Source organism: Rhamphochromis sp. 'chilingali' (assembly GCF_963969265.1).
Source record: "Rhamphochromis sp. 'chilingali' genome assembly, chromosome: 15".
NCBI classification, from domain to species: Eukaryota; Metazoa; Chordata; class Actinopteri; order Cichliformes; family Cichlidae; genus Rhamphochromis; species Rhamphochromis sp. 'chilingali'.
In genome coordinates this window covers 19,035,187-19,060,344 of record NC_137942.1, presented here as the reverse complement: position 1 = coordinate 19,060,344, position 25,158 = coordinate 19,035,187, and the positions used below count along the sequence as shown (strand labels likewise).

Below are 25,158 nucleotides of genomic sequence, written 5' to 3'. Positions count from 1 at the left end.
CCACTGAGAAATCATCTGTTCCGCATACACACTGGGAAGCTCTCTGAGGAGCCTGCTCCGTCTGTAGTTGTGTTTGTCTCATCCATAAGCCCCGTGAGAAGTGGAGAGGAAAAAGTTTTGCTCACAGCCTCAACCTTTCTACACTGCACTGACTGTACTCCAGGGAGCACGCCTGGACGAGAGGGAAGCGTAGCATCAGAGAAGAAGACTGATACAGGGAGAAGCGAGGACAGAAAAAAAATTGAAGGAAATTGTGAGACAAGAACAATTACAAAAGCTTGCAGGGGATTAGAGGAGTTGAAAGACAGAATGAAGCTGAGTAAGAGAAGCAACAGAAAACTAAAAAGGATCTATAAAACTAAACTGAGAACGACAAACGCAAGGAGGACTACAAAGAATCTAGAGAGTAGATTATGATAAACAGTTTGCAAATGTAGGACGTTTGGGACTAACACACACACACACACTTTCAGCAATTTCCATTGCCATCTTAACTTTTTGTAACTAGGTGTGACCACATTAGGAAGCGTGTTTACCAAGCTGCACTGATTGCATGTATTGCACAGACAATGCTTGCTTGAATATTTCACTCCTCAAAACTGTAGCATAAACTTCCTGAGCATCTATTAGCACATATGCCACTCCTCAAGTCATATTATTGGTAGCAAATTTGAAAATTGCATTGCAGATGTGCCAAAAGGCACCAACAACAGATCTACTTTCGCCAGTATAGGCATCTTATTGCAGTGTCCCTATCATGCAAACTCTAAACCTTAAATAGATGTATACAAATGATCACCACTGTGCAGTTTGCAGAGAATATAAGCTATGAAATCCTGTACAGTTTGGAATTTTAACATTGGGGATGAACAGAAATTAACATGCTTTTGGAGCCAGACTCAAGGGAGCAGTTGAGGCACTGTAGTTTTTGGCACTTGCCACTAAATCTGCGCCTGAAGGGCTGAAAAAGAGTTTACTTGATCATGTCGTTGTAAGAGATTCTGAATAACAGGGATTAACTCAATGAAAATGAAGGTCAAAGTTTGTGGATATGTGTGTGTGTGGTTTACATAAAGCTAATTGACAGTATTCTTCTTCTGATATATAAAAAAGGAATTGAGTCATCTGCTAAATGACCTATTGAGCAATCTTTGCATAACAGTTACAACACTGGAATAAGAATAGATCGGTGTAGATAACTTTGTCCATACTAAAAGATTTGCATGACTATTGAGTGCAGTTAATTTTTTAAAAATCTTTTTGGCTTCCTTTGCTTAAAAGCACCACTTGAGTTGATAGTTCAGATCACATCACTTTAGTTTATGGTTATTTAATGTATTCTGACTCATGGCAGTATTACTCAATGTTAAAACTACCAAGCCCATCATGCCTTCACAAAAGGTTTTCATCATAGAGGTTAAAAAACAAACAAACAAACATGTAACGGAAAATTACATTTTACAGTGTAGTAGGATCTATTCTGCTTATGTTCTTCACTGTGTTGTGATCTCATCAAACACCACTGTGAGAATAGCTGTGTTTGGTGTAGATAATCATAGTTTGTATAAACCAAAGACAGTCAGTCAGAAAGGCTTAGAAAATAAGCTGCTGGGAGCCTGAATTTTTAGTACCTGCCAAAATAATAGAGCATGGTGTATTGGCACAGATTAGCAACTGCTACAACTTCAACAGATTTTTGTCCAATGAGTGTCAGACCTTATTTGAATCATCCTCCCGACAAGACATCGCAGTGATAGCCGCTCAGGCTGAGTCACCATCGCCCCAATTTCATATTTGGTCCCAGTTAAATCTGTAGCGCTCTTCTTAGCTCTCAGAAAGCAACTAGAGGTCACAGGTTCATTTGCTGATTGTGTAATGAGCAGCTGACTGCGTAAATCAAATGCTAATTACACATAACAAAGTGCCCAGCACTTTGTTACGAATAAAGGTCTCTTTGTTTTAACACGTCAACTCAATGAGCGCGTATAATTCACAGGTGACACAATTGAAAATGACAGCAGCATATGCAGCCAGAAGCACAACGAGTCCCAGCAAATATATTTACGTTTGGAATGACGGTGACCTGTGTCCACGAGTAATGTCGGTGATAGCGCAGAATAGACATGGACCCTCTCCAAGTCTAACACCTGTCAAAGCCAATGTTCACTGGGTGTTGTTAGAATTGAGGCAGGAGAGTTACATCATTATGATTAACAAGGCAGAACACACAGTGATTTGATGCAAATGCCAACGACATCTTATTTTCTCAACATTGAACTTAATTGCCACTGTCCGTCATAAATGTGTTTCCATGGCAATCACAAGTATCAATATAAGCTTTTGCACCAAGTAACCCAGATGTGTTCTAGAAGCAATGTGAAATGTGATAGTGTGTTTGTGTATGTATGTGTAGGCACCATACAAGATCGAAGAATTATATATAATAAATACATATATTACATATATTACAAAGATTTACAAAGTAGGCAATCAATAACAACCAAATATGAAATTCCCCAAAAGTTTGGAGTTGGAGTTTATTTTGTTTGTTTGATGGATTCTGGTTTTGTGTTATGGACACTTTGTCTGTCACAAAGGTTTAAACGAAAGCATAAAAGAATAAAAGCTTCCCCGATCCTTCCATTTATCACCAGCTGCAGCAGTGTGGCAACAGCATCTTAACGTTGTTCATGTGTGCATGTGTGTGTGTCTCATTACGGCAAAATTTTGTCCTGGTGACACCTGCCACTGAGATAAATGGTAATGGAATAGTAAATGGAACGGTTCCTATATAGCACTTTTCTACTCTGTCTGAGCACTCAAAGCACTTTATACAATTTGCCTCATTCACCCATTCATACAAGCACTTTTTTCTATGAACTCTATCCTTTTAGTGTGTAACATTATTCAATTCAATTCAATCTTTATTGGCAGACTACATGTCCATAAAAACAAGACAAGAAACACACACACACAACTCCCCCCCCCCCCCCCCCCCCCCCCACACACACACACACAACACAAGGTATACCATTAAATATATATATGTATATAAATAAGTATATATATATATATACTATAAGGGTTCGAGCTCATTATAACCTTAAGGTTTTAGAAATTCTATGAAGTTGAAATATTTCTTTTGTTTTTGTTTTCAGACTATGATTAAATATGAGCTTTTCTAAATCCAGGTTTTTCACTTGAAACGATGCAGAGAAAATTACATTGTCTTAAAGAGGATACCTCCCAGTAAATGTGATTACACAGCATGCAATATTCAGTAAAGACAGCATTTAGTTGTGTTTAATAGTGTTGGGATTCTTTAAGCTAAGGTAGCCACTTTATCCACATTTTTAATCTAAATCTAAAGTGTCTAATTTCAGCTCACACATTGCTCAGATTTGCTTTGTTTAAAATCTTGGATTGCTTTAATTGTGCAAAACCTAAATAATGTTTTATTCTTTTTTATTTAAGCAGTTTATGGCTGAGGTGTTTGTGCTTCCAGACATATTTGAGGTAAAAGCTTACAGCTACCTGTTCACTTTTTAGTTTCTAGCTTTGAACTTTTCTGATGCCATGACCTACTAAGAGCACATATGCAGGTCAAAGATAGCTTTCATGAAAAGAAGCAAGAAACTGATTCTGTCAGTTTCCAGTGCTATTAATACTGTGCGGTGTAATGTGTATAGCTTATCAAAGTAACAAACCCCTCTGCTGAGCTTCATTTGAATTTGGTCTGTAATAAAATGCATGCTTAATATAGACCAAAATCTAAAAAGTATGCTCTTATATTTGTCGCGGAAGCAAAGTTTACAATGTACAACACCAGTGTGCAATACTGGCAGAAAAAAAAGTTGAATCCCGTGTCCTACATTTTTATAGTTACAAATGGATCGATGATATGAGTCATGCATTTTCCCTTTGAGACAGGTGTTCTGCGTGTCCCGTATTCCTAATTATGTAATCATATCCCATACCACACACATGCAGACGTACTGTGTTTCCTGCCTCTCTTGTATGAACCCTCTGGGTTTCAGTATGTGGAGCGCCAAATGAGATCACGTCTCCTGTGGAGGGGATAAACCTCAGACGAAGAGCAAGACACTCAGTTGCAAGGGAGTGTCCCAGTGCGTGCTCATGAGTTCAACAGAGAATATATTTGTGCCACTAGACAGAATGTAAAGAGATGAAAAGAAGACTGCAATATATTGCTTATAAGGTATACAAATGTTATGTGTAGGTGTGAGTGTAAAGGACCCATTCAGTGATTTAAGGTTCCATCTATCCATCCATTCATTTTATTCCTTTTATCCAGTTCAGGGTCGTAGGGGGTCTGAGCCTATTCCAGCTGTCATAGGGTGAGAGGTGGGGTACACTCTGAACAGGTTACCGATGCAATTTTGAATTACCATTTAACTTAACATGCATGCCTTTGGATTGTGAGAGGAAGCCAGACTACCTGGAGAGAACTTCATGCAGTTACACGGAGAAAATCCACACAGCAAGAACCCAGCCAGTTCAAACCTAGTACCATCGAGCAGTGACGTGACAGTGCTAAGCACTGAACCGCCATCGGGAATGATATCATCAAACATAAAAAAAGAGATTATTCATTTTACATTATCAATTAAGTTTAGGAGCATTTATTTATACCTGGGTGTTTCTCACAACTGACTTTTGGACCAGTCTGGCATAAAAATGTTGCACATTCAGTCACTGTTCAAGTAAAATAATGTAATATTCTTGTTATGTTTACTGTTCTGTAGTTTGCCAGAAAGTCAAGCACTTATTTGAATCTCCTCACCAACAATCTTGTGTATACATTTGATAAATTGAGTATTCAGAACTAAATGCATTAATTGTAAACAGACAACATACATTTAGTCTTCATATCTATTTGTCTTATCCATTATCCAGTACATGTTTAATGTCTTCTTTGTGCCGTGTCTCCATAAAATCTTAAGACCAGATACCTAACAGGTACCCGAGGTCATCAGATACATGATAATGCAGTATTATGCAAAGAACTGCAGGGTTACCATTCTCTGCAGTAATAAGTAGATTAAAAGAGAAGATGGACCTGATTCTGCTCACACCTCTGGGGAGCATGGACCAGAATAATTTGTAATGAGTTCAATTCTTTGCCGGATTTAGAAAGAAGCAGAATTTAGAGCATAAGAAATAAATTTGGTCTGTTTCTCAGAGGAGCAGGGAGAGATTTTCCTTGTTGTTTTCATGAAACGATGATGGGAATCAAGAGAATATAAAACTGAGGGAATGTGAGATGATTTTTAGAGAGAATGGCAAGTACAAAGACAAACTGTACCGTTCAACGCTGTACAGAATCTGTCCTGACTTGTTTGCCTTTAGATATCCTGTGTGCATACATGCGAGCTGTTATATGAGGGCATCTATGTGCTTCGGGGTGCACATGTACTCATCCACATTTTTCCGTGTCCATTTTAGTGTGCATATGCAACGTATGTGTAATTGTAAGTATGTTTTTCCCAGCTGCTGAGCCGGCAAGAGGACAATGTCTGTCATGATGCAACAGGCGGCTAATCCTCTCCTTATGTAAACGCTTGACTGCTATTCAAATGACATGCAGATGGGTTAGAGAGCTTAGGTTTTGGCAGGATAGTGTCATAACAAGGAATGTCTGTGAAGACAATGTGCTGTCAGCATTTGGATGATTAATGCTGTACTTCATGTTTGAAACAGGCCCTCTCAGGACTCAACAAAGACTGGCAGGTTCACATAGTGTAGGTATCAGCCAAAGCTTGATGACCTCATAGCCTCATGAATTGGGGAGGGGAGCAGCAGGTAATGACTAAGTGCAGAGGCAGTTGGCTAAGAGAACATCATTTGAGTGCAGCATGAATATATAATACATATATAAGAAAGAAAAGCCAGCACAAGAAAAAAAAACTTGGAACAAGCCCAGTTGAAAGCAGACTGATTTTGTGATGCCCACATTAGGAATTTAGTGAAGTTTGAATTCAGTTCAATCTTTTAAAGTCCACAAATAAAGCCTTCATTCTTTGTTAAGCATGTGTTCTTTGACAACCCTTCCAAGCAACATTTCTTTTAAAAAAAGCCAAAATAAACCAAAACCAAATAGTTTTGTTTTCATCATGTCTATCATTCAGAAATGTTCCTTTTCTAATGTTTCTCCTTTTTCTCTTCTCATTTACAGATCCCACTGATCATTCCAAAGGTTTATCTATTTGGCTCTGTCACAACTAAAACTGAAGACAAACTGTGTTACCTCAAACTTTTATCCAACAAAATATGACATAACATGGGTCCCCTGCTAATCCCCATGAAGCAGAGACTGGTATCGTGAAGGCTTCTCCCCTTTTACCGCTCCCAACCCAGACCCATCTCCTCTTTGGAAACCCTACCAGCAGCTTTTGTTGCTTTCCTTTACCTGTAAACACACCTTTCTTTCCCATTTCCCTCTATTTCCCTGATTATAGTTTCATTTTTTCCCTTTGATTTATATTGGAATAATGCAGGGTGCTTCTACCACCTCCGCTTTCCTTCTTATTCTTCCTTCCCTCCTATTTTTCTCTTATTTCCCTAACACGGCTAATGGGGACTGCTGGCTCATTGAGGGGGACAAAGGCTATGTGTGGCTAGCTATATGTAGCCAGAATCAGCCTCCATATGAGACTATCCCCCAGCACATCAACAACACAGTGCATGACTTGAGATTGAATGAGAACAAGCTGAAAGCCGTGCTCTTCAGTTCCATGTATCGATTTACCAACTTGACTGACCTCAACCTCACCAAGAATGAAATCAACTACATTGAGGATGGAGCCTTTGCAGGACAGGCCAATTTACAGGTAACAAGAAGATGGGTGTTAAATGCACACGATGCATTAGATCACGGGTGTCGAACTCCAGTCCGTGAGGTCCTGTATTCTGAAAGTTTTACATGTGTCCCTGCTGCAACACACCCTAATAAAATTTGTAGGACCTCAGCATGCAGTCAAGTCTTTTAGCAAGACTTGACTGCATGCTGAGGTGTCAACCCCTAACCGTAACCCTACTTAAGTACATTTAAATAAAAGTGTAAGTTTAAAAAAAATCTACTTCTAAAATCTACTTTTATTGCAACATGTTCATTCACTCTTGAGCTTCTGTAACATGAATCAAATGGCTAAATTGCTACCTCAGCATGCAGGCAAGTTCTTGCTAATGACCTACTAAATTCTATCAGGTGTGTTGCAGCAGGGACACATGTAAAAGTTTCAGGACACTGGCCCTCGAGGTTTGACACCTGTGCATTAGATCTTAATTTGACCATAACATTTTCAAATTGACAAGTGCATGCATAGGATTTAGGTTGTATTAATTGTTTGTTGTACCTTATTCAAGCAGACTATATTTAGTACTAAATTTTTAAGGATTTTAAGGATTTTTTTACAGCTACAAATTATACTACTAATTAATTACTAATTATACTCTTACAGTATTTAATAGGCAAATAACAAAGTGACCTCATGTTTTGATGCCCAAAATTAAGCTCTAGTCTTCGTTCTTATTCAAGAACAATATTCAACTGCTGAAACAAATTTTTCTATTTAGGAAAGCAAGTAAATAACTGTAATTTCATATCTTAGTCAAAAAAAGATAATAATGTGTTTACATTTAAAATATCATTTTTATTAAAGCATATACTGGTGGCTTAGTTAATACAGACATATTTTAGAATTGTTATGCAAATTGTAGAATATGCTACAGCATCACAGTTATTTGGTAATTTGTTTGGGACCCCAGCTTAAAAATACATCATTTTAAAAATGCTCTTGTTTTTCTCAGGTTCTTCAGTTGGGTTACAACAAACTGACAAATTTGACTGAGGGTATGCTGAGAGGGCTCGGCCGTATGCAGTGCCTGTTCCTGCAGCACAACCTGATTGAGGTTGTTGCCAGCAATGCATTCTGGGAGTGCCCGAGCCTGAGCAGCATTGACCTGTCATCCAACAAACTTGCCCGCATTGACCCATCCACTTTCACAGTTCTTAGTCGGCTTATGGTTTGTGAACTGGCAGCAAATCCATTCCATTGTGGCTGCGATCTTTATAGTTTTCTAACCTGGTTGGAGTTCTTCAACAATGTCTCACATACTTATGACCGCCTCCTATGCGAGACGCCGCGGGAGATGTTTGGCTATCCTTTACTGAGTCCTATTGCAGCTGGACATTCTGGTCGGAATGCTAAAAACATTTTGTACCATCACTGCCGAGACGGTGTAATGATTCCAGGAATGACCTCTCTACCGCCAGATTTAGATGGTCCTTCTGGGATCGGACCAGAGATGTTTGGTGGTATAGGACCATACCACCAGCCTACAACCTCTTCCTCGTCTACTGAAGACAGCTTCAGTCCCAGCATAAAGCTCCATCATGTCTCTTTGTCATCAGCATCTCTCCTTGTGAAGATTCCAAAGCCCTTCAGTAAAATGTATATTCTAACACAATACAACAACACATTTGTGTCTGATGTCATGAACTTGAAGAACAAGAAGGAGATGATCACCCTTAACAAACTAAAACCACGCAGTAATTACACCTTTTGTGTGGTATCCATCCGCAACTCTCAACGTTACAACCACACCTGCCTCCAGTTTTCCACTCGGGGGCAAAGTCAAGATGATATGCTCCCCACACCTTCCACCACTACTCACTATATAATGACTATTGTGGGCTGCCTTTTTGGCATGCTAATCATTTTAGGCCTTGTCTACTATTGTCTTCGTAAAAAACGGATGCATGATGAGAAGAGGAAATCTATCTGTGTCAAGAAAACTATACTAGAAATGCGCTATGGACCAGAGGTGGCAGCAGCAGTAGCAAATGATCCATCAGCAGTCCACAAACTCCAGGAACAGTCCAGAGAACATCACCAGTATCAGCATCACCATGGAGGGAAACTTCCCATGTCGACATCCTCAAGCTCGGGAATGCTCCACTCAGCCAACACCACTTCCTCAAGACTTTCTTCTATCCCACAAGTGGAAAAGATGGCCACTGCCTTTTCGGAGGCCATGGCTACAAACAAAGGGAACTATATGGATATCAGAACTGGAGGGGCAGGGGTGGAGCGGATGGGAGATGGTATGCATGGAGTGATGAGGGGAGAAGACTTGAGGGACGATGATGGAACTGATATTGGCGATGACTCGGATGATGATGGGCATGGTTCTGCATCTGAGATCTCAACTATTGCCATGGAGGTGGACAAGGTTAATCAGATCATTAACAATTGCATTGATGCCCTGAAACTGGATGCAGCTGCAGTTGCTGCTTCAGGGGCCTCTACAAACCCTTCTTCCTCCAATCCCACCTCCCCACCGCCCACCAGCACGTCCTCCCTAACACGTGGCCTAATCCCACTCTCTCAAGGGATGACAGAGACATGCCAGGTCATCGCTCCCAACAAAGTTCCCCCTCCACCTCCACTCCCTGCCTTGAATGCCCCTCTCTCTGAGCGCCCTGGAATCAGTGGTGGGGGATTTGTTGTCACTCCCCCCTACAGGCCCCCTCCTCCGGCCAATGCTGTACGTCCCATTCAGCGGCAAATGAGTGCAGATGCAGCTGTCGTTATTGTAAATTCTGTCAAGAAACAGTGCAGTACCACATCTTGTGGCTCCATGGGTCGAGACAGGGAGCGCGGAGGAGCCAGGGTGTACAGCCTGGATGTCCCTGAGCCAAGGAGCCCAGATGCCTGTAATCAACAGCAGCAGCAGTACCCAGACCGGGCCAGTCCTGTGGGCTGTGGGGAGCCCCTGGAGAGACTCCCTTTAGTGGGAAGTGGGAGCTGTGGTGGAGGGAGTGGTGGTGGTTGCGACAGTGGTGGTGTTGGTGCCCAACATCAGGACAACCAAAAATCCCACCATTACCATCAGCAGCAACAGATACAACATCAACAGCAGCAGAAGCAGCAGCAGCAGCAGTTGGAGGTGCAGCAGGACTACCACTGCTCGGAGCACCGCCACTCTGTCCCCGCTCTCTACTATGAAGGCTCCCACCAGGGTTCCCCAGCCCAAAGAGTTTCATTCCTAAAGCCCCTGACACGGTCCCGCAGGGACGCAGCTTCTTACTCCCAGCTTTCGCCTGCCCGCCATCATTCCAGTTACTCGGGCTACTCCTCCAGCCCCGAGTACTGCTCAGAGAGCTCACTGCGGATCTGGGAGCGTTTTCGTCCCTACAGGAAAGGCCCACGTGATGAGTCCTGTTATGTGACCGCTGGAAATGCCCTTCGAAAAAAGGTGCAGTTTGCTAAAGGCGAGGACCTGCATGACATTCTTGATTACTGGAAGGGTGTGTCAGCACAGCAAAATCTGTGACTGGGGGCCAGAGTTAACCACTGGAGGATATAGAGTTCAGATACTGCTTTTACTGATGCACCCCTGGGCCAGAGAAATCAGTTTTACTTCATAGGGAGAAAAATGTAGGACAAAATTTTGCCTTTAGGTTTTTTTTTCTCCTTTTGGCATGCTAGGTGTATAAATATTGCGCTAAGAGCAAGGACTGCAAAACTGTGCCTGGGATCTGAGTCATTTTTTTTTTACACATCATTGTAGCAACTTCTATGGTTCATTCTTATTCAGTGTTTGTGGGTTTCATTTATAGTACAGGGAGCAAATGCCAACTGTGTAATTTAGTACTCTATTTGACTGATCACATTTTGTGATGCAAAGGACCATCTTTAACAGTGCCATGTTTTCATCTGTGGGTTGTCACAGAGTAAATGCTGATTCCCTTCATTTTCTGCTTAGTGTGATCCAAGATGTTTTGAGTTGTTTTTTTTTATTGGGTGCTGCATACGTCTTTAGCATTCCACCTGGGATTATTTAGACGTTCTAAGTAATGGTGAATCTGATAGGGTGTGATCTGTGCTGTGGTACAACTGACAACATGCAGATTAGTGAACAGAGATGTCAAATTCAGGCTCTGACTTTATTCTCTTAGATCCTTCTTGAGGCCGAGGTATTTGCATTTCAAAAAGCATCTGGCACACTAAAAAAAGGAATAATTGTAAAGAAATGAACATATGAAGATAAAATATAGTGAAGTGGGTTCTAGGAAAATCATAGGAAAAAGATAGACTGGGACATTGGCCGGAAACAGTGCCATGGATGCGTCTAAAGCAAGGGTGCGGGAACGCTCAAGGGCCGGTGTCCTGCAGGTTTTAGATGATCCAACACAGCTGATTTAAATGGTTAAATGACCGCTTTAACATGTCTTGAAGTTCTTCAGAGGCCTGGTGATGAACTAATCATTTGATTCAGGTGTGTTGACCCAGGGTGATATCTAAAACCCGCATCCTTCCGAGTAACAATCTTGCATTGTTTAATGAGTAAAGAACGTGTTCCCTAAAATATCCTCACTGACCTAAATCGTACTTCGCTGAGCAATGATCTGAATTATGGTGTTTGTCTGAAGCAATACAGAGGACACATTAACATCCCCTTAAATACTACTTACCTGACGGTGTAGGATGTGGTGTACAATGAGGGAACTTTACCATGTAACACATAGGTTGATTAAAGCGATAGATATCACTTTAATCATATCACAAGACGTGTGATCCATATATGGCAGAGGCCAAAAAAAGAAATGAAGGGTTCAACCCAGGTTACAAATCCTTTTCCGCAGCCACAGTGAATGTAAGTAGACAAGCAGGCAGGTTATGGGGAAATCTATTTTCATCATTTAGTGTTAGCACGACCGTACATTCCAAATCCTTTCTCTTACATTAAAACTCATTGAGGCAGAGAGGGAAAGGACACTTCTAATTACTGCCAATGTATCTGTTCTTTTCTGGGAATTAATGTTACTGTTGTATATAACTGATAATTAAAAAAACAAAAAAACCCACAAAAACAAACAAAAAAATCTTGTTACAGGCATGTCTGCTTGCACTCTATGCCTCATGATTGTGTGTGTGTGTGGCTGTGTGGTACACAGTGGTCATTGTAAGCAGGTGTTGGCATGCCTTGTTTGATTATATTGTATATTCCCCAACTAATTAAAATTAATATTCGTCAATATTTCGCCCCGTGGCTGGTTGTCTGAGTCTGAACTAGATTATTAACGGCATGTGTAAGTGTAGAGATGTCAAACATGTCCAGGGTATCTTTCTCCCCTTGCTAACTCAGCCATCCCATAATCTCTAATCATAAACAGGATTATCGGGCCTTTTCTTGAATTTTCTACCGAAATGACTTGCTTGTAATAATGACACCTTTGTTTCGTGGGACTCAAAAAGGCATCCTGCTTACCTTAAGTGCTGTGTAACAGTTAAATTTTCATATCATCAGCTAACATACACAATCAGAGACATAATACCCTAAAAATGTGAAAACTAAATCAGCGGTTACCGCTCCATATCTTTGTTCACGGCTACCTTCAGTAAGTTTTAATGACAAGTTTACTGTCAGGTATATATTTTCTTTCTTCTTACGCTCACTTGTATATTGCAAGTAGTGTTCGCTTGGTCCGCCTCCCACCACCTTCCCTGCTCCCACAGGTTCAATGATGTACACAGTAGGTGTGATGTGAGCAGGGTACCGAACACGACCTGCTCCGTTTCATTAAATGAGGTTTGTTGCAGGCAGAACTTGGAGGAGGGGTGCACCGTGTACCAACACTGCTGCTTTTCTGTTCTTTTTTCTTTGTGATGTTGCTTTTTAGTAGTGGATTGATTCTATTAAAAAAACTGCAGGTTGAACAGGAATGATATGCAAACTATAATGTATTTCCACACTGATCTTTGTATTTCCTTCTTCCTCTCTTTTCTTCTTGTTTATCAAGATGTTTGGATAGAGTCAGATTCAGAGGTCATAATCGTTGGATCAGTGCATAGCTGTGTGCGTCTGGGTCCACTGTAATCTTTTAGCAACAGTGTATCGGGGATGCACCACCTCATCTGCCTTGTTTTTACAATGAAGCACCGTGTGATGAACATATAATACAGTCCTGGAAGTCTTTTCTGCTTTTTTCTAAGTAACATGTTACTGTAACTGACTTAGTTTTACCAGTTTGTTTACTTGTATGTACTAAGAGTATCTAATCCTACAGAAAGAACTTGGTGCATTCTTCATCTGCCATAACAAGTTTACAGAAATAGACAGCAAGGTTAAGCATAAGCAACATATGTTAAGGAATATCAGGACGGTTTTCATTTCAGTTGCCGTTTTTGTTAATCTACCTGACAAAATAACATTTGACATTACTGTTCAGTGAAAAGGACCACTGTAGCTCTTAGTATTGTGTGCAGGAAGTTGTATTTGGTGATAGGGCTATGTGCTGGGTTTTCCGTGCCTTTCCACATGAATTCATGAAAAGCTGGTGGCAGCAAGACCAGAGAACATGGCAGAACAGTACAGACATCAATGATAGAAAGTCTGTGAGGTTGCAAAGTGGCTTGCAAGCAAGCTGAATAGCTTGCCCAATATGGCAAAACCCAATCCTATTTGCATTTAGATGTATAAAAAGGCCTCAGCTGAGCATTCAACTTATGTGGCTTGGCACTGAAAACTATATAAGTAATTTGATTTTATCAATGTTGTCACTGACTTTTCCCCTATACATTTTCTGTTTTATTTAACACTTTTAATACATCAGTGATTTTCAGGAGATAAACTTTCTGTTGTCAAGTGCTCTTCTGCTCAATTTTGAAACATTTGCTTAGATCTCAGTTTTCACTGCATTTGAGAGAAGTGCCAACATTTCTAATGATTTCTGAGTAGCTTCACTAAACCTCAAATGACTGTTATTATTATAGTTGAGCAGAGTTTTACCATTACAGTTAATTTTAAGTTGTTGCCAAAATACAAACTACATTTTACCAAAAATGTAGTTAAAACGCATAATTAAAATTAACATTTAAATTTGAATCGTGAGACAGTAAAACTTGGAAGCAGCTTTCAGAAAACACAAAAAAACACAGCCACAGATAATATTGAGCATGATTGTGAACAGAAGAAGGTGAGCAACCACTTTTGCCCTCTCAAATAAATGTCTGCCGTCTATTTTTGTTTGAAACGCACCAGATGGTGTTTTAAACTTATTAGATACTTAACAAATTGATTAGACCACCTGTCATGAAAACAAGAAAACAAATATTTTAGAAATCTGTCAAAATTTGTTTCAAACTAAAAATATATATTGGTCTTTATTTTGCAAATCATAAATGTCCAAATTTGAGGCAACATGCTGGACTTCTCTGGGAAGTTACGAATTGATCAGCTGCACCATCAACCACTAAAACTATTTTTTTTTTATTTTCAGGAAAGTAAAGCAATTTGGTGTCTCAATAACAAAATAAAAAATGTTTGTTAGTGTTTTTTCTACTTTTTTGTAAAACAGTACATTTGAAAATTCATGGATAAGAACAATATTGTAATTACGAAATGCTAAAATACAAGCATTAAAATATAATTTCACTTAAAGAGCTTCTGCATACTAGTGGATTAACCATTGCAGAAACATAAAAAATGATTTTAGTGATTGGCAGTACTGTTAATTCAGGACAACTGTGGCATGATCTCTACATTGAATGGTAGTCTATCAAATTCAATCCATAAAATACATAGGATTTCAATTCAATGCAATAGAGACTAACCATTTGGTCAAAGAATCCTTTAGGTTATTCATTCAAAATTGAGACAAAACTTTAAATATTTTTCAGAACATTAGCAATGAGATTTTACTTTTTTTGTTTGTCTCACAGAGTAAGGAAAAAAAAAACATGAAGCAAAAAAATCTTCCTTCCCTGCCCATGTCCTCACTGAAACCCTGGAGGGTGACTCACTTGGAGATGGATGGTTGTTTTTGTAGTTCCATCGATGTTGTTTGTCTCAAAGCAACCGGCAAGTCAGATGTGAGAAAACCATGCAGTGTACTATTAATGTTTGAACCTTTTCTTAGAGTCTGGCTTTTATGATTTACACTTTCTCCAAGTCAGGATTGAATTAGGTTCAGTTCTGATGCCTTATGTCTTAGTCTCATTCAATGATCAATGGTAATAATAATAATAAATAAATAATTTTGTTTGAGAACTGCATAAAATTGAATTTTATACCCAGACAATTAATCCTTGATGCACTCTATTGGTTGTCATAATTGGCAATCATCATAATTTATACATTCCTACTGTAAAATAATATAGAGGATATCTATATGTATAAGATATAACAATCATTACCTAATCACAACACTGAATGATAAATATTGAGTAAGTTTAGCAATACGTTTAATATATATATGTTTAATAATACATGGTGTCATACGACCATCATCAAACTGAATTTTTCAACTTGTTTATTATGTGTGTTTATTAAGCATTTTCTCCCTCCCCTTTCTTCTCCTTTTACCTTCCCTCACCAGGAAACACATGAGTCAGGATGGGTCACAGTGAGATCAAACTTAAATGAGTATTTTCTTGAAAGGCAGGTAATAGACACGGTCCTGAAAGAATAAGGCACTAGGCTGGATGAGAGCAGAAGGCATGTGTGGAAACATGGCTACAGGAACAAACAATAGCACATCTATAACAGGGATTCTTGTGGGAACAGTTATTACTAAATATTCCAAATTGATGGCAGCTAAGACCAGCTCTCAGCTTTCAAAAGCATCAAGGAAGGCAGGCATCTGCATTGACAAATCCTTTCTTTTGGTATCCTCAGACCTTCTGTCCAATAGTCTACCAAGTCAGTTAGTCAGTTGATAAATGAAAAACTGCCCTGTGTGTCTTCTCATGATAGCCGCAGAAGGGCTTCTGAATGCATGCCATTGTGTGTGTGTGTGTGTGTGTGTGTGTGTGTGTGTGTGTGTGTGTGTGTGTGTGTGTGTGTGTGTGTGTGTGTGTGTGTGTTAGCCTAATGTGAAATTGTATTTTCGTAAAACGGTGAAAGGAATTCGGCAAAAACAAACGAAACCTGGCTTTCTTGCTCACTCTTCACACAGAACTGACAGGCTGAGAACCGCCAGCCCTTCCTTTCCATCTGCCAAGCTCTCTGGAAAATCTAACTGTAAAAATCTGTAAGCGGAAAGCATTCAGTGACAACTACTATCCTTCACCTGAATGTACAAGTTACCCCTTATGTGGTTTATGAGCAGAAGAGCATTTGAAAATCCTATTTCTATCCTATAACAGTAAGCCCAAATGGGCTGATCGGACCCAGTTTCCAAAGAGGGACAAAGGACTAATAGAATCTGTGAAATATCTGTGAATTTTGTACACTAGATAAAAGAAAAAAATATATAGTAAGGTTAAAAATGCTTCTATGGATGTTTTTTATAACTCAGCCTGATCTATTGATATGTCTATGTGTACCTATTTTTCAGTTTAGTTGTCTTTTTTTCTTTTTTTAGTTTCTTTTTTGTTTGTTTGTTTGTTTTTTCTTGGTGTAGGGGGGAGGTTATTGGGAAATTATTGGGGACAAAGAGACTGACTTTTAGTACTTGCGATGATTTATGTTATAAAGGTTTAAGAACAGAGAAAACTTAACATAGTGTACTACATAAAAGAAAAAGTTGTTATATTTGCATGATTCCCTGTATTTTTTGAGAGACAAAATATATTGTTGTGTACAATAAGTGGACGTACATCGAAAACAAAAACTGTAGGGGCTCAAATATTGTCAAGTACCTTTGATTTGAACATCTAGGTTTTAGCCTTAGTTTTTTTTTTCTAAAACAATGCTGATGTTATACTTACATTTTTGATTCTTGCCTACTGGTTTTCATTTGGGTGGTTGTATTATAAAGTGTACTGACAGTTACCTCTGCAGATATGCTAATCTTTAGCAACAGGTGTATAAAAAGAGGGTAAATATATAATAAGCTGCTGGTTGTTTACATCCATCTGCTCTCGGTTCTTCTTCTTTCTTCTCCATGCAAAGCTATCTTTCAAGCTTGAGAGTTACCCGATCATACTCTGTCTGTCAGCCATGGCAAAAAAAAAATGTTTTCCTTTTTTTCTTTTTTCTTTTTGTAGTGATGCAAGCACACTGTGGATATTCTTAACCTAATCTCAATCATTCAGTTAGCATTCACTGGCAAATTAATGCAGCCTCAGCAGCTTCTCCCTCAGCCTCAGCCCCCTTGCTGTTAGGCAAATGAATGATTTTCATTCCTCCTGCTCTGGTCTGAGAGCCTGCTGGCTTTCTATCCAACTAGTTTATTAAATTCACCCTGTATCCGGCCAGTTGTAAATCAGCCATTTATCATCATCATTGAATAATAGACTATTTAATTAAGTAGTTCTTCTGCTGGAAAACTTCTTGAATGTGCAAAACAGGTGGTCTGAAGTTGAATCAAAGAAAAGACATAGCTGTGCCATTATAGGAGCTGAAACTGAAACTGAGGTTCTTGTACTTATTCTTCTGCAGCACTTAAAAAACAGAGCGCACGCTTAGAAAAGAAAACCACAAAGACTCTGGTGCATTTTATTTTCTTACCCATCCTGTAACATGTTAGTAACACTCACTGTGGCTCTCCTGCTATGTTAGTTATTGCTATAGGGTTTGTGCATGGCAGCAAGCCATAAATCATAGCCATGTTTACTTTCTGCAGCGATAACGCTGAGCGCCTCCCGCAGAGATATTCATTGCCCATTTTGTGGCCCAGTCTTTGCCAAAACTTTAAGAGGGCTGCTTGTGTCAATTACACAGAGAACATTGAATGCATTAACCCAGGACTAAGTTGGGTCCTCTGCTTTTCAAAAGGGCCCAGGCTATGTTGGGTAGCCAATTTATAGAGATTGGTTTTAATTGGGTGAAATGGCACTGTAATCAGATCAGTTCTATATTGGTACTGGAGGGTAATCTGTAACTCAGAGCTCCCATTTCTCTAACCCCTGATCCAAAAGCTGTGAAAATTGCAAAAAAAGGTTGCAATGTGGTGAGACCAAATGCTGTTCAGTACTTGGAGCCAATGATTAGGATCAGTGGAAATGTTTTCTGTACTCACAAACAGCAGAGGCTGCGTCACACAGCCCAGTGCTATAATAATCCCCAATCCAGAATGATTGGCCTTGTCAGTGCCAGAGATTGAAAACTCTACAGCAAAAATGGCCCGTTGTCCACAGAATCAAGGGCCCTCCTCAAATCACTGAGGAAATAAATGTGGACTGTTCAAATGCTAATAGTGCCATTCTTGCCTTACAGCAACAAAAGCATTAATTGTTCATATTTGCCGTCAAGTAAACACAATTTCGAAACATCTAGTGTTAGAGAGAAATGAGAAAGAACCCATATATAGAAATTACTATTGAAAAAGACGACTAGCAATATCAAAATTGCTGATCAATTATTGAAATTCTGCTGAGCACCAATACCACATTCCACATGCACACTGTGACCAATAAAGCCATGTTTTAGAAAAGTACAGTGCAGGTTTCTGATGTACAGTAATTTTTCAGTCCTTAAATCATTGCTTTTCATTTGTTATGGTGATGTTTTATTTTCGTTTACTGTATATAAAATATTTTTTGTTTTTTACAGAAGCATTTTTCATTCATTTTTTTAAACTCTCAAAAGAAAAATTAGAAGCATTTGGCTTTCTTGCAGGTTGTACCAGCTGAAAATAAGTGTAAAGCAGCATGAAAAGCCCCCTAAAAGTGTCAGTATTTGTGGTCACAACTATGTAATATGTAGTTTAATTACTGAGCTGAGGCGCGACCACCATCTGTGTGATTTCTGTAAGGCCAAGGTCTAAGGCAAATTCTCACAATTATCATATGGTTTTAGTTCCTGTTTGGAAATGTGTGTAAAATTTATGTCGAAATGTGAGTCTTGCCTAGCTGACAGCATCAGGAGGTCTTTGTCTAAAATGAAGAGTTGAAAATGGCCACAGCAGGATCCACTTCTTGTGGTTGGAATTTTTTTGACTGATGGCAGCAAATCTTGGCTTTCCGCTTTCTTTAAATATTTGTTGCTGATATTAACATTTCCCTTTGCAATTTCTGTACAAAAGATCTATTTCTATATTTGCAATAAATTTGTAATTTAAAAAGAAACACTTGTGAGAGATCTCTTTAATTCGCTGAATTACCTCATGGTTACACTGATTGCGTAACATTCTTCTGTAGCTTTATTATTATATTTTTTTCTTTAAATACAAATCATTTCCCCTACCAATACACACCAGTAGCCTCTTGTACTCTCCATTAAAAGTGGAGTCCTTTGTTTAGAGGACCCACTGGCACACATAAGCACTCAAAGTGTTGAAAAAATTGAAAGCTGATGACTCATGAAAACAACAAAAATGTCCGCCTCAGTCACTGTTCCATTGAGAGTTGGATTTTTAAGTCCAATGTGAGTCAACAAATTTAATGAGAAAAACGGCCAGAGAGGTTTCTGAGCCTGAAGGCAGAAAATGACAGGGATTTGGGAGTTTGCTAGTAGCATTTAAAATGCTGGGTTTGGAACACAGAGGAGTTATTTATTCTCTGTGCTAATCTTAAGGATTGCAGTACTGTGAAAAGGTCTTGAGTCAACGCTCATTTCGTGATATTTTACTTCCAAAGAGCTACAACTTCAAAGAAATTTTCAAAGTGATCTTGAGCAATAGTCCTCCAAGTTTTTCTTTGCCACTCGTGACTGTGGTATTCCAAATGACATAAGAACTGGTATGAAAATCAGTGTGAACAGGTCTTATGAATGAATACAGTGAGGCATACAAGTGTAACATTTCTGGTTCAAATCACACTGAGTTCAGTGATTCAGTTGTATGAAATCAGGAGAAAGGTACAACACTTAGTGTCTAAAGCCATCTGTAAAAACGTGGAGGCTCTGGCATTTTTAGTCAGTGGTTTAGAAGATCTTGTCAAAAATGATGGAATTATGAACACAGAAAAGTCCGGTTAGATTTTAATCCATTGTCAATTATACCTGGAAACTGTAATTGACAAAGGGTTCATTTATCAGTATGACAACGAGCTCACTGCAGTAGAAGCACATCTGGATAGAAAAACGGACAGGGGGAGACTATCAGTCATGGATTGGTCTCTTCAGAGCCTGGACCTCAAAATTACTGAAGCAGTGTGGGATTATCTTAACAGACAGAGGAACAAAAAGCATCAAAGATCCACAGAGGAGCTTTGAATGTCCTTCAAGAAATCTGTTCCTGAAAACTACTTAATATAGTGTGAATCACTAATTATAGTGATTCACACTATAAAACCCTCATTTTTTATACTGGGGATTGATGCAGACTTGGTTCATTCACTGTCTGAAACAAACTTTTAGAGGTGATGAAAGGCCATTTCTGACTGGCCACTGCCTGGTTTCTGCAAACAGCCTCTGGTTCTTGTGCACCACCTCCCACTACTTACCAGTGTGGCACAATTATTTTTTTTTAAATTCATCTTCACAGTTTATAGCCTAAATAGGATCCAGTATTTGAAGGAGGATAGCAAAAATATTAACAGCAACAAGAATTATAGCAGGATGTTTGATAAATATTAGCCTCATTACCTATTTATTGTGAAACATAATATTAGATGTAGTTTTTGCAAACACAAGCCGTGTAAAACTGTCTATAGATATTGTTGTTTAATGTATATTGTTCAGATAGTGTAGCAGCAAGTGAGTACAAGAGTATTTACAATCAGAGTACCACTGAAGAGTACTTCAGTGGGGCCTATTCCAGCTGATATATTTTGAAAGGTGCAACATATGCTGAATAGGTCACCAATCCATTACGGTGCAATGACACACTCTCTTTTTTTTTTCTTTGTTTCCTTTTTTTTCTGTTTTTTTTGTAATGACACACTCTCACATCCATACCTATGACCAGTTAAACTAACATGCAAACCCACACAAGAGCAAGGAGAACACTTAAATGCAATGCAAATGCAACACACTAAGGCCAAAACCAATGTTTTACCATTCATAATACTCAGCTTAAAAAATTAAGGGAACAGCTTTTAGTCAACATTTTCTAATAGGCCCTATGTTCACTGCTTGGCACTGTGGGACCCAACTGGCTTTTGTCATCACTGGCACCCTGTGGTGTTCACACATGTGCCCAAGGTCAACCTGGGTACATGTGACAGACACGAACGGGTCTGGAGAAGATGTGGAGAACATGATATGCCTGTAACATCATTCAGCATGACTAGCTTAAAGTGAGTAAATGAAGGTCTAGAGAGGCATTTCAATAGAGGGACACAAAGACTACAGACTAGGGAACGGCACCCTGACTGCAATGCAAACTACTGAGTTCCATTTTGACATGTTGCAGTGAAACTTGGGCTAGAGGAACTAGCCTGCCACATAATTTTTTCACTTTGATTCTCGGGGAGTGCCATCAAATGATGTGGCATGCTTTAATCCCTAACACATTACCCAGTCCATATTAGTATATAGCCAACAGGTTTTTTTTTCCATTGACATCTGATGTGTTTTCAAAGTGTTCATTTATTTATTTATTTATTTATGTATTGGAGCAATCTAAAGATCACTTTGGAGGTTGAAGACACATTTACTATTTAACCAGAGTTAAATTATTCATTTATTATTACGATTTTAATGCAGTTATTTTAACAATACCTAACTATTATCAGTGAAAACCGTTCTCCTACCCGTCTTCCACAACATCCCTTTCCATTTTTTCACATTCTTACTCCAACACTTCAGCCTCTTCATTGTTGCCTCAACCTCCCTGCTGTGGATTTTTTTAAACCAAAATCTGCAGCCATAAAAGTATCTCATACTTCTAAATATCCATAACCCTGAACCATCCATGTTAAGCTCTTTATCACCACAGGATTGGAGGGGTGGGGGGTAGAGGGGGATTCTACGAAGACAGACACAAAGTAAGTAAAGATCTGAAAAAGCAGATTATCCAAGCACGCAGCACAAAAGAGAACAAAGATAACCTCCAAAGTTTTGTGAGAACTCTGCAGCCTGTAGTGATGAGAAAATGAAAGTGTTACTGTATCTCCTTTAACCTCACATGTTTTCTCTCTCTGTCTGTCTATGGATACACATGAAACTGGAGAAGCCTCCTCATGCAGGAAAAAAAAAAGGATCGGTGGCACTAAATGTTATGAAACGTAGGTTCTTGTAATTTACAGCTCTTATGTAATTTGGCCAACCTCAGCCTTTTCTCCCTATTTCCATTGCTTAAGAATGTCCTTTTGACTGAGAGCTTTTCTAATTAAGCTATAGCTGAAGGCTTAGATGTTTCTCTGAGGTCAATTCTTGGCTGGATTTTTCTCCCTCTTTCTTATGTACATAAGTTTTAGTTAGTGTTGTCTGCTGTAGATAGTTTGTTAGACTTACTGCTTCTTCTTTTGTCCTCCACTTTACCAATTTACGCTAACCGCACTGCACACCATTCTGAGGTGTTGCTAGACACAACACCTTCACTTAGGTGCCTTATCTTAAGTTTGAATGATTCATAGGTCAGTGTTAAGTGGATTAACAGTTAAAAACATTTCCTCTGAAATCATAATAACAAACATCCAAAGGAAAATTTTAAAAGATCTTCAGAAAGTGACAATCAATTGCCCAATAGCAAAAAAATCTGGCTAACTGGAAGCAAAGTATAAAGAAATGAGGGGTGGATTAAAACCTTAGCACAGTATTGCATTAACATTAATCAAAGGATAATTACATAAACAGACTAAACTGACTAGAGTAACTTAAAAGACTGTGTCAGCTGCAGAGGTATCTGGGCAGTGGAGTCCACCCCGTTTTCCCAAAAACCAAAGTTTATCAGAAAATGATCATGTACTTAGCATAAACAATCTCTTAAATGTTTTCTTTAAGGCCAATTTAATGCCTGGTCAATTACAGTGACCACATCTACTGTATTTAAATAAGTACAGAAAAGAAAGTGTGAATGCTTCAAATAATTAGTATCACACAGTCCAAAACGCATTGATTTGTCAGTCCTGCCTGGACTGAATAAGGCTGTTCATTGATTGGCTGCCATTCTGAGAAGCTCAAAGCAGTAGAAGGCTGCATTTACTGCATAACAGCACAGCAACCAAGAGCAGTTATTCAGGTCACATTTATGAAAACCTGTGAGAATCGGGCTTGGTTTTTACAGGAAGACTAAGCATAAGAATCTGATAGTCCGAGCTTTGAGAACTAAAACCAGCTCTCACCGTGCAAAGACCCCCTGCTGAAACAGTTCAACTGCCATTAAAACTTTTATGCATTGCACATGTAAAGAAGACATGAAGTGTATCCAGAGAAAACAAGCAAAAAAAAAAAGCCAGGAGGGGAAAGCATCCTATTAATAATGAATCATCTCCATTCTCCCTGGGAACATTCCTGTATTTTGACTCATAAATGGTTGCTTCCTTCAAAAAAGTTGAATATAGATAGGCTATTTTAGTGTAGCGCCATTACCAAACATCCAGTCCCAAAGTTAGATTTGATATGTAATTTGCAACAAAGATTTCTCTCAGGAGATGAAAGGAGCATTTTCTTTTCTTTTTATCTTTTATTTATTTATTTATTTATGCATTTATTTATTTTGCTTTCTGGTGTGAGTAAAAAAAAGGTGCAATGCAATAAAACATGTGAAGGAAAAATGCTTAAAATCAGCACGAGGAGACTGCAGATTAGGTTTGCTTATCAACACACGTCTATCTTCATGTTTTAGGAGAGTTATTTTAGTCGAGATGGCCAGCGCAGAGAAATCTTCCAGTTGCGGTTGGTGACAGCTAACTAAGGAACCCTTGCAGGGTCCTTGCAACCACGGTTACCGTCTATGTCAGCAACCCTGGACTTAAAAGAGGCTTTTCTCCAGGGGCGATTCTAGGATCAGAGCTTTGGGGGTGCTGAGCACCCAGAGCTGCTCAGCCAGGCAAGATAAACTTTACTCGTCACGATGAGACTTCTTCCCTGTCTCTGTCAGTCCCTGCATCCTTAAATGCCTGGGTCCTCGTCACAAAACATGACATCATTGTTTTGTACATTTTAACACAATTTAATCCCCACATCTGTGAAAGAAAAGCAAAACACTTTTTTAAAGTCTGTAACAAAACCATCAAATCTGATCAAGGTTATTTAAATGTTGCTAAAGAAGAATGGATTGGAATTTAAAAAACACACACACACATCCTAACCTTAATTACTTTACTGGGGGAAAATGATGAATGGTGATCATAGTGAGTAAGAAGTAAACTGAGTGCATTTTTTGGACAGAGATTCACTTTTAATGTGTATTTATAATATAATACAGATATATGAAAATACACTCCAAAAATAGAGTCCTTGAAATGTACACATTATTGAAAAAATATATATAAATGGAGGCAACTTTGCCTATGGTACAATGTATGAAAATATCTTTACTGCAGATACTACAGGGTGGGCCATTTATATGGATGCACTGTAATAAAATGGGAATGGTTGGTGATATTAAAGTCCTGTTTGTGGTAAATTACTATATGTGAGGGGGCAAACTCCTCAAGATGGGTGGTGACCATGGTGGCCATTTAGAAGTTGGCCATCTTGGATACAACTTTTGTTTTTTCAATAGGAAGAGGGCCATGTGACACATCAAACTTATTGGTAATGTCACAAGAAAAACAATGGTGTGCTTGATTTCAACGTAACATTATTCTTTCATGAGTTATTTACAAGTTTCTGACCACTTATAAAATGTGTTCAATGTGCTGCCCATTGTGTTGGATTGTCAATGCAACCCTCTTCTCCCACTCTTCACACACTGATAGCAACACGGCAGGAGAAATGCCAGCACAGACATCCAGTATCCGTAGTTTCAGGTGCTGCACATCTCGTATCTTCACACCATAGACAATTGCCTTCAGATGACCCCAAAGATAAAAATCTAAGGGGATCAGAACGGGAGACCTTGGGGGGCATTCAACTGGCCCACGACGACCAATCCACTTTCCAGCAAACTGTTCATCTAGGAATGCTCGGACCTGGCACCCATAATGTGGTTGTGCACCATCTTGCTGGAAAAAGTCAGGGAACGTGCCAGCTTCAGTGCATAAAGAGGGAAGCACATCATCATGTAGCAATTTCAAATATCCAGTGGCCTTGAGGTCTCCATTGATGAAGAACGGACCCACTATCGTTGTACCCCATATACCACACTAAACCATCACTTTTGTTGTTCCAACAGTCTTGGAGGGATCCATCCAA

The 25,158-nt window shown here is 39.1% G+C and overlaps 1 protein-coding gene across 1 annotated transcript in view; it reads left to right on the top strand.

Moving 5' to 3' along the window:
* The window catches only part of elfn2b (extracellular leucine-rich repeat and fibronectin type III domain containing 2b), a 74,894-nt gene extending 59,665 nt beyond the window's left edge, over positions 1-15,229 (top strand). The window contains exons 3-4 of the mRNA XM_080904517.1: positions 6,197-6,851; positions 7,831-15,229. Of these exons, the coding sequence (XP_080760643.1) occupies positions 6,513-6,851; positions 7,831-10,359 (2,868 nt within the window). The 5' untranslated portion in view covers positions 6,197-6,512 and the 3' untranslated portion in view covers positions 10,360-15,229. The remainder of the gene's footprint in view (positions 1-6,196; positions 6,852-7,830) is intronic.
* Positions 15,230-25,158: the final 9,929 nt, after the last annotated feature.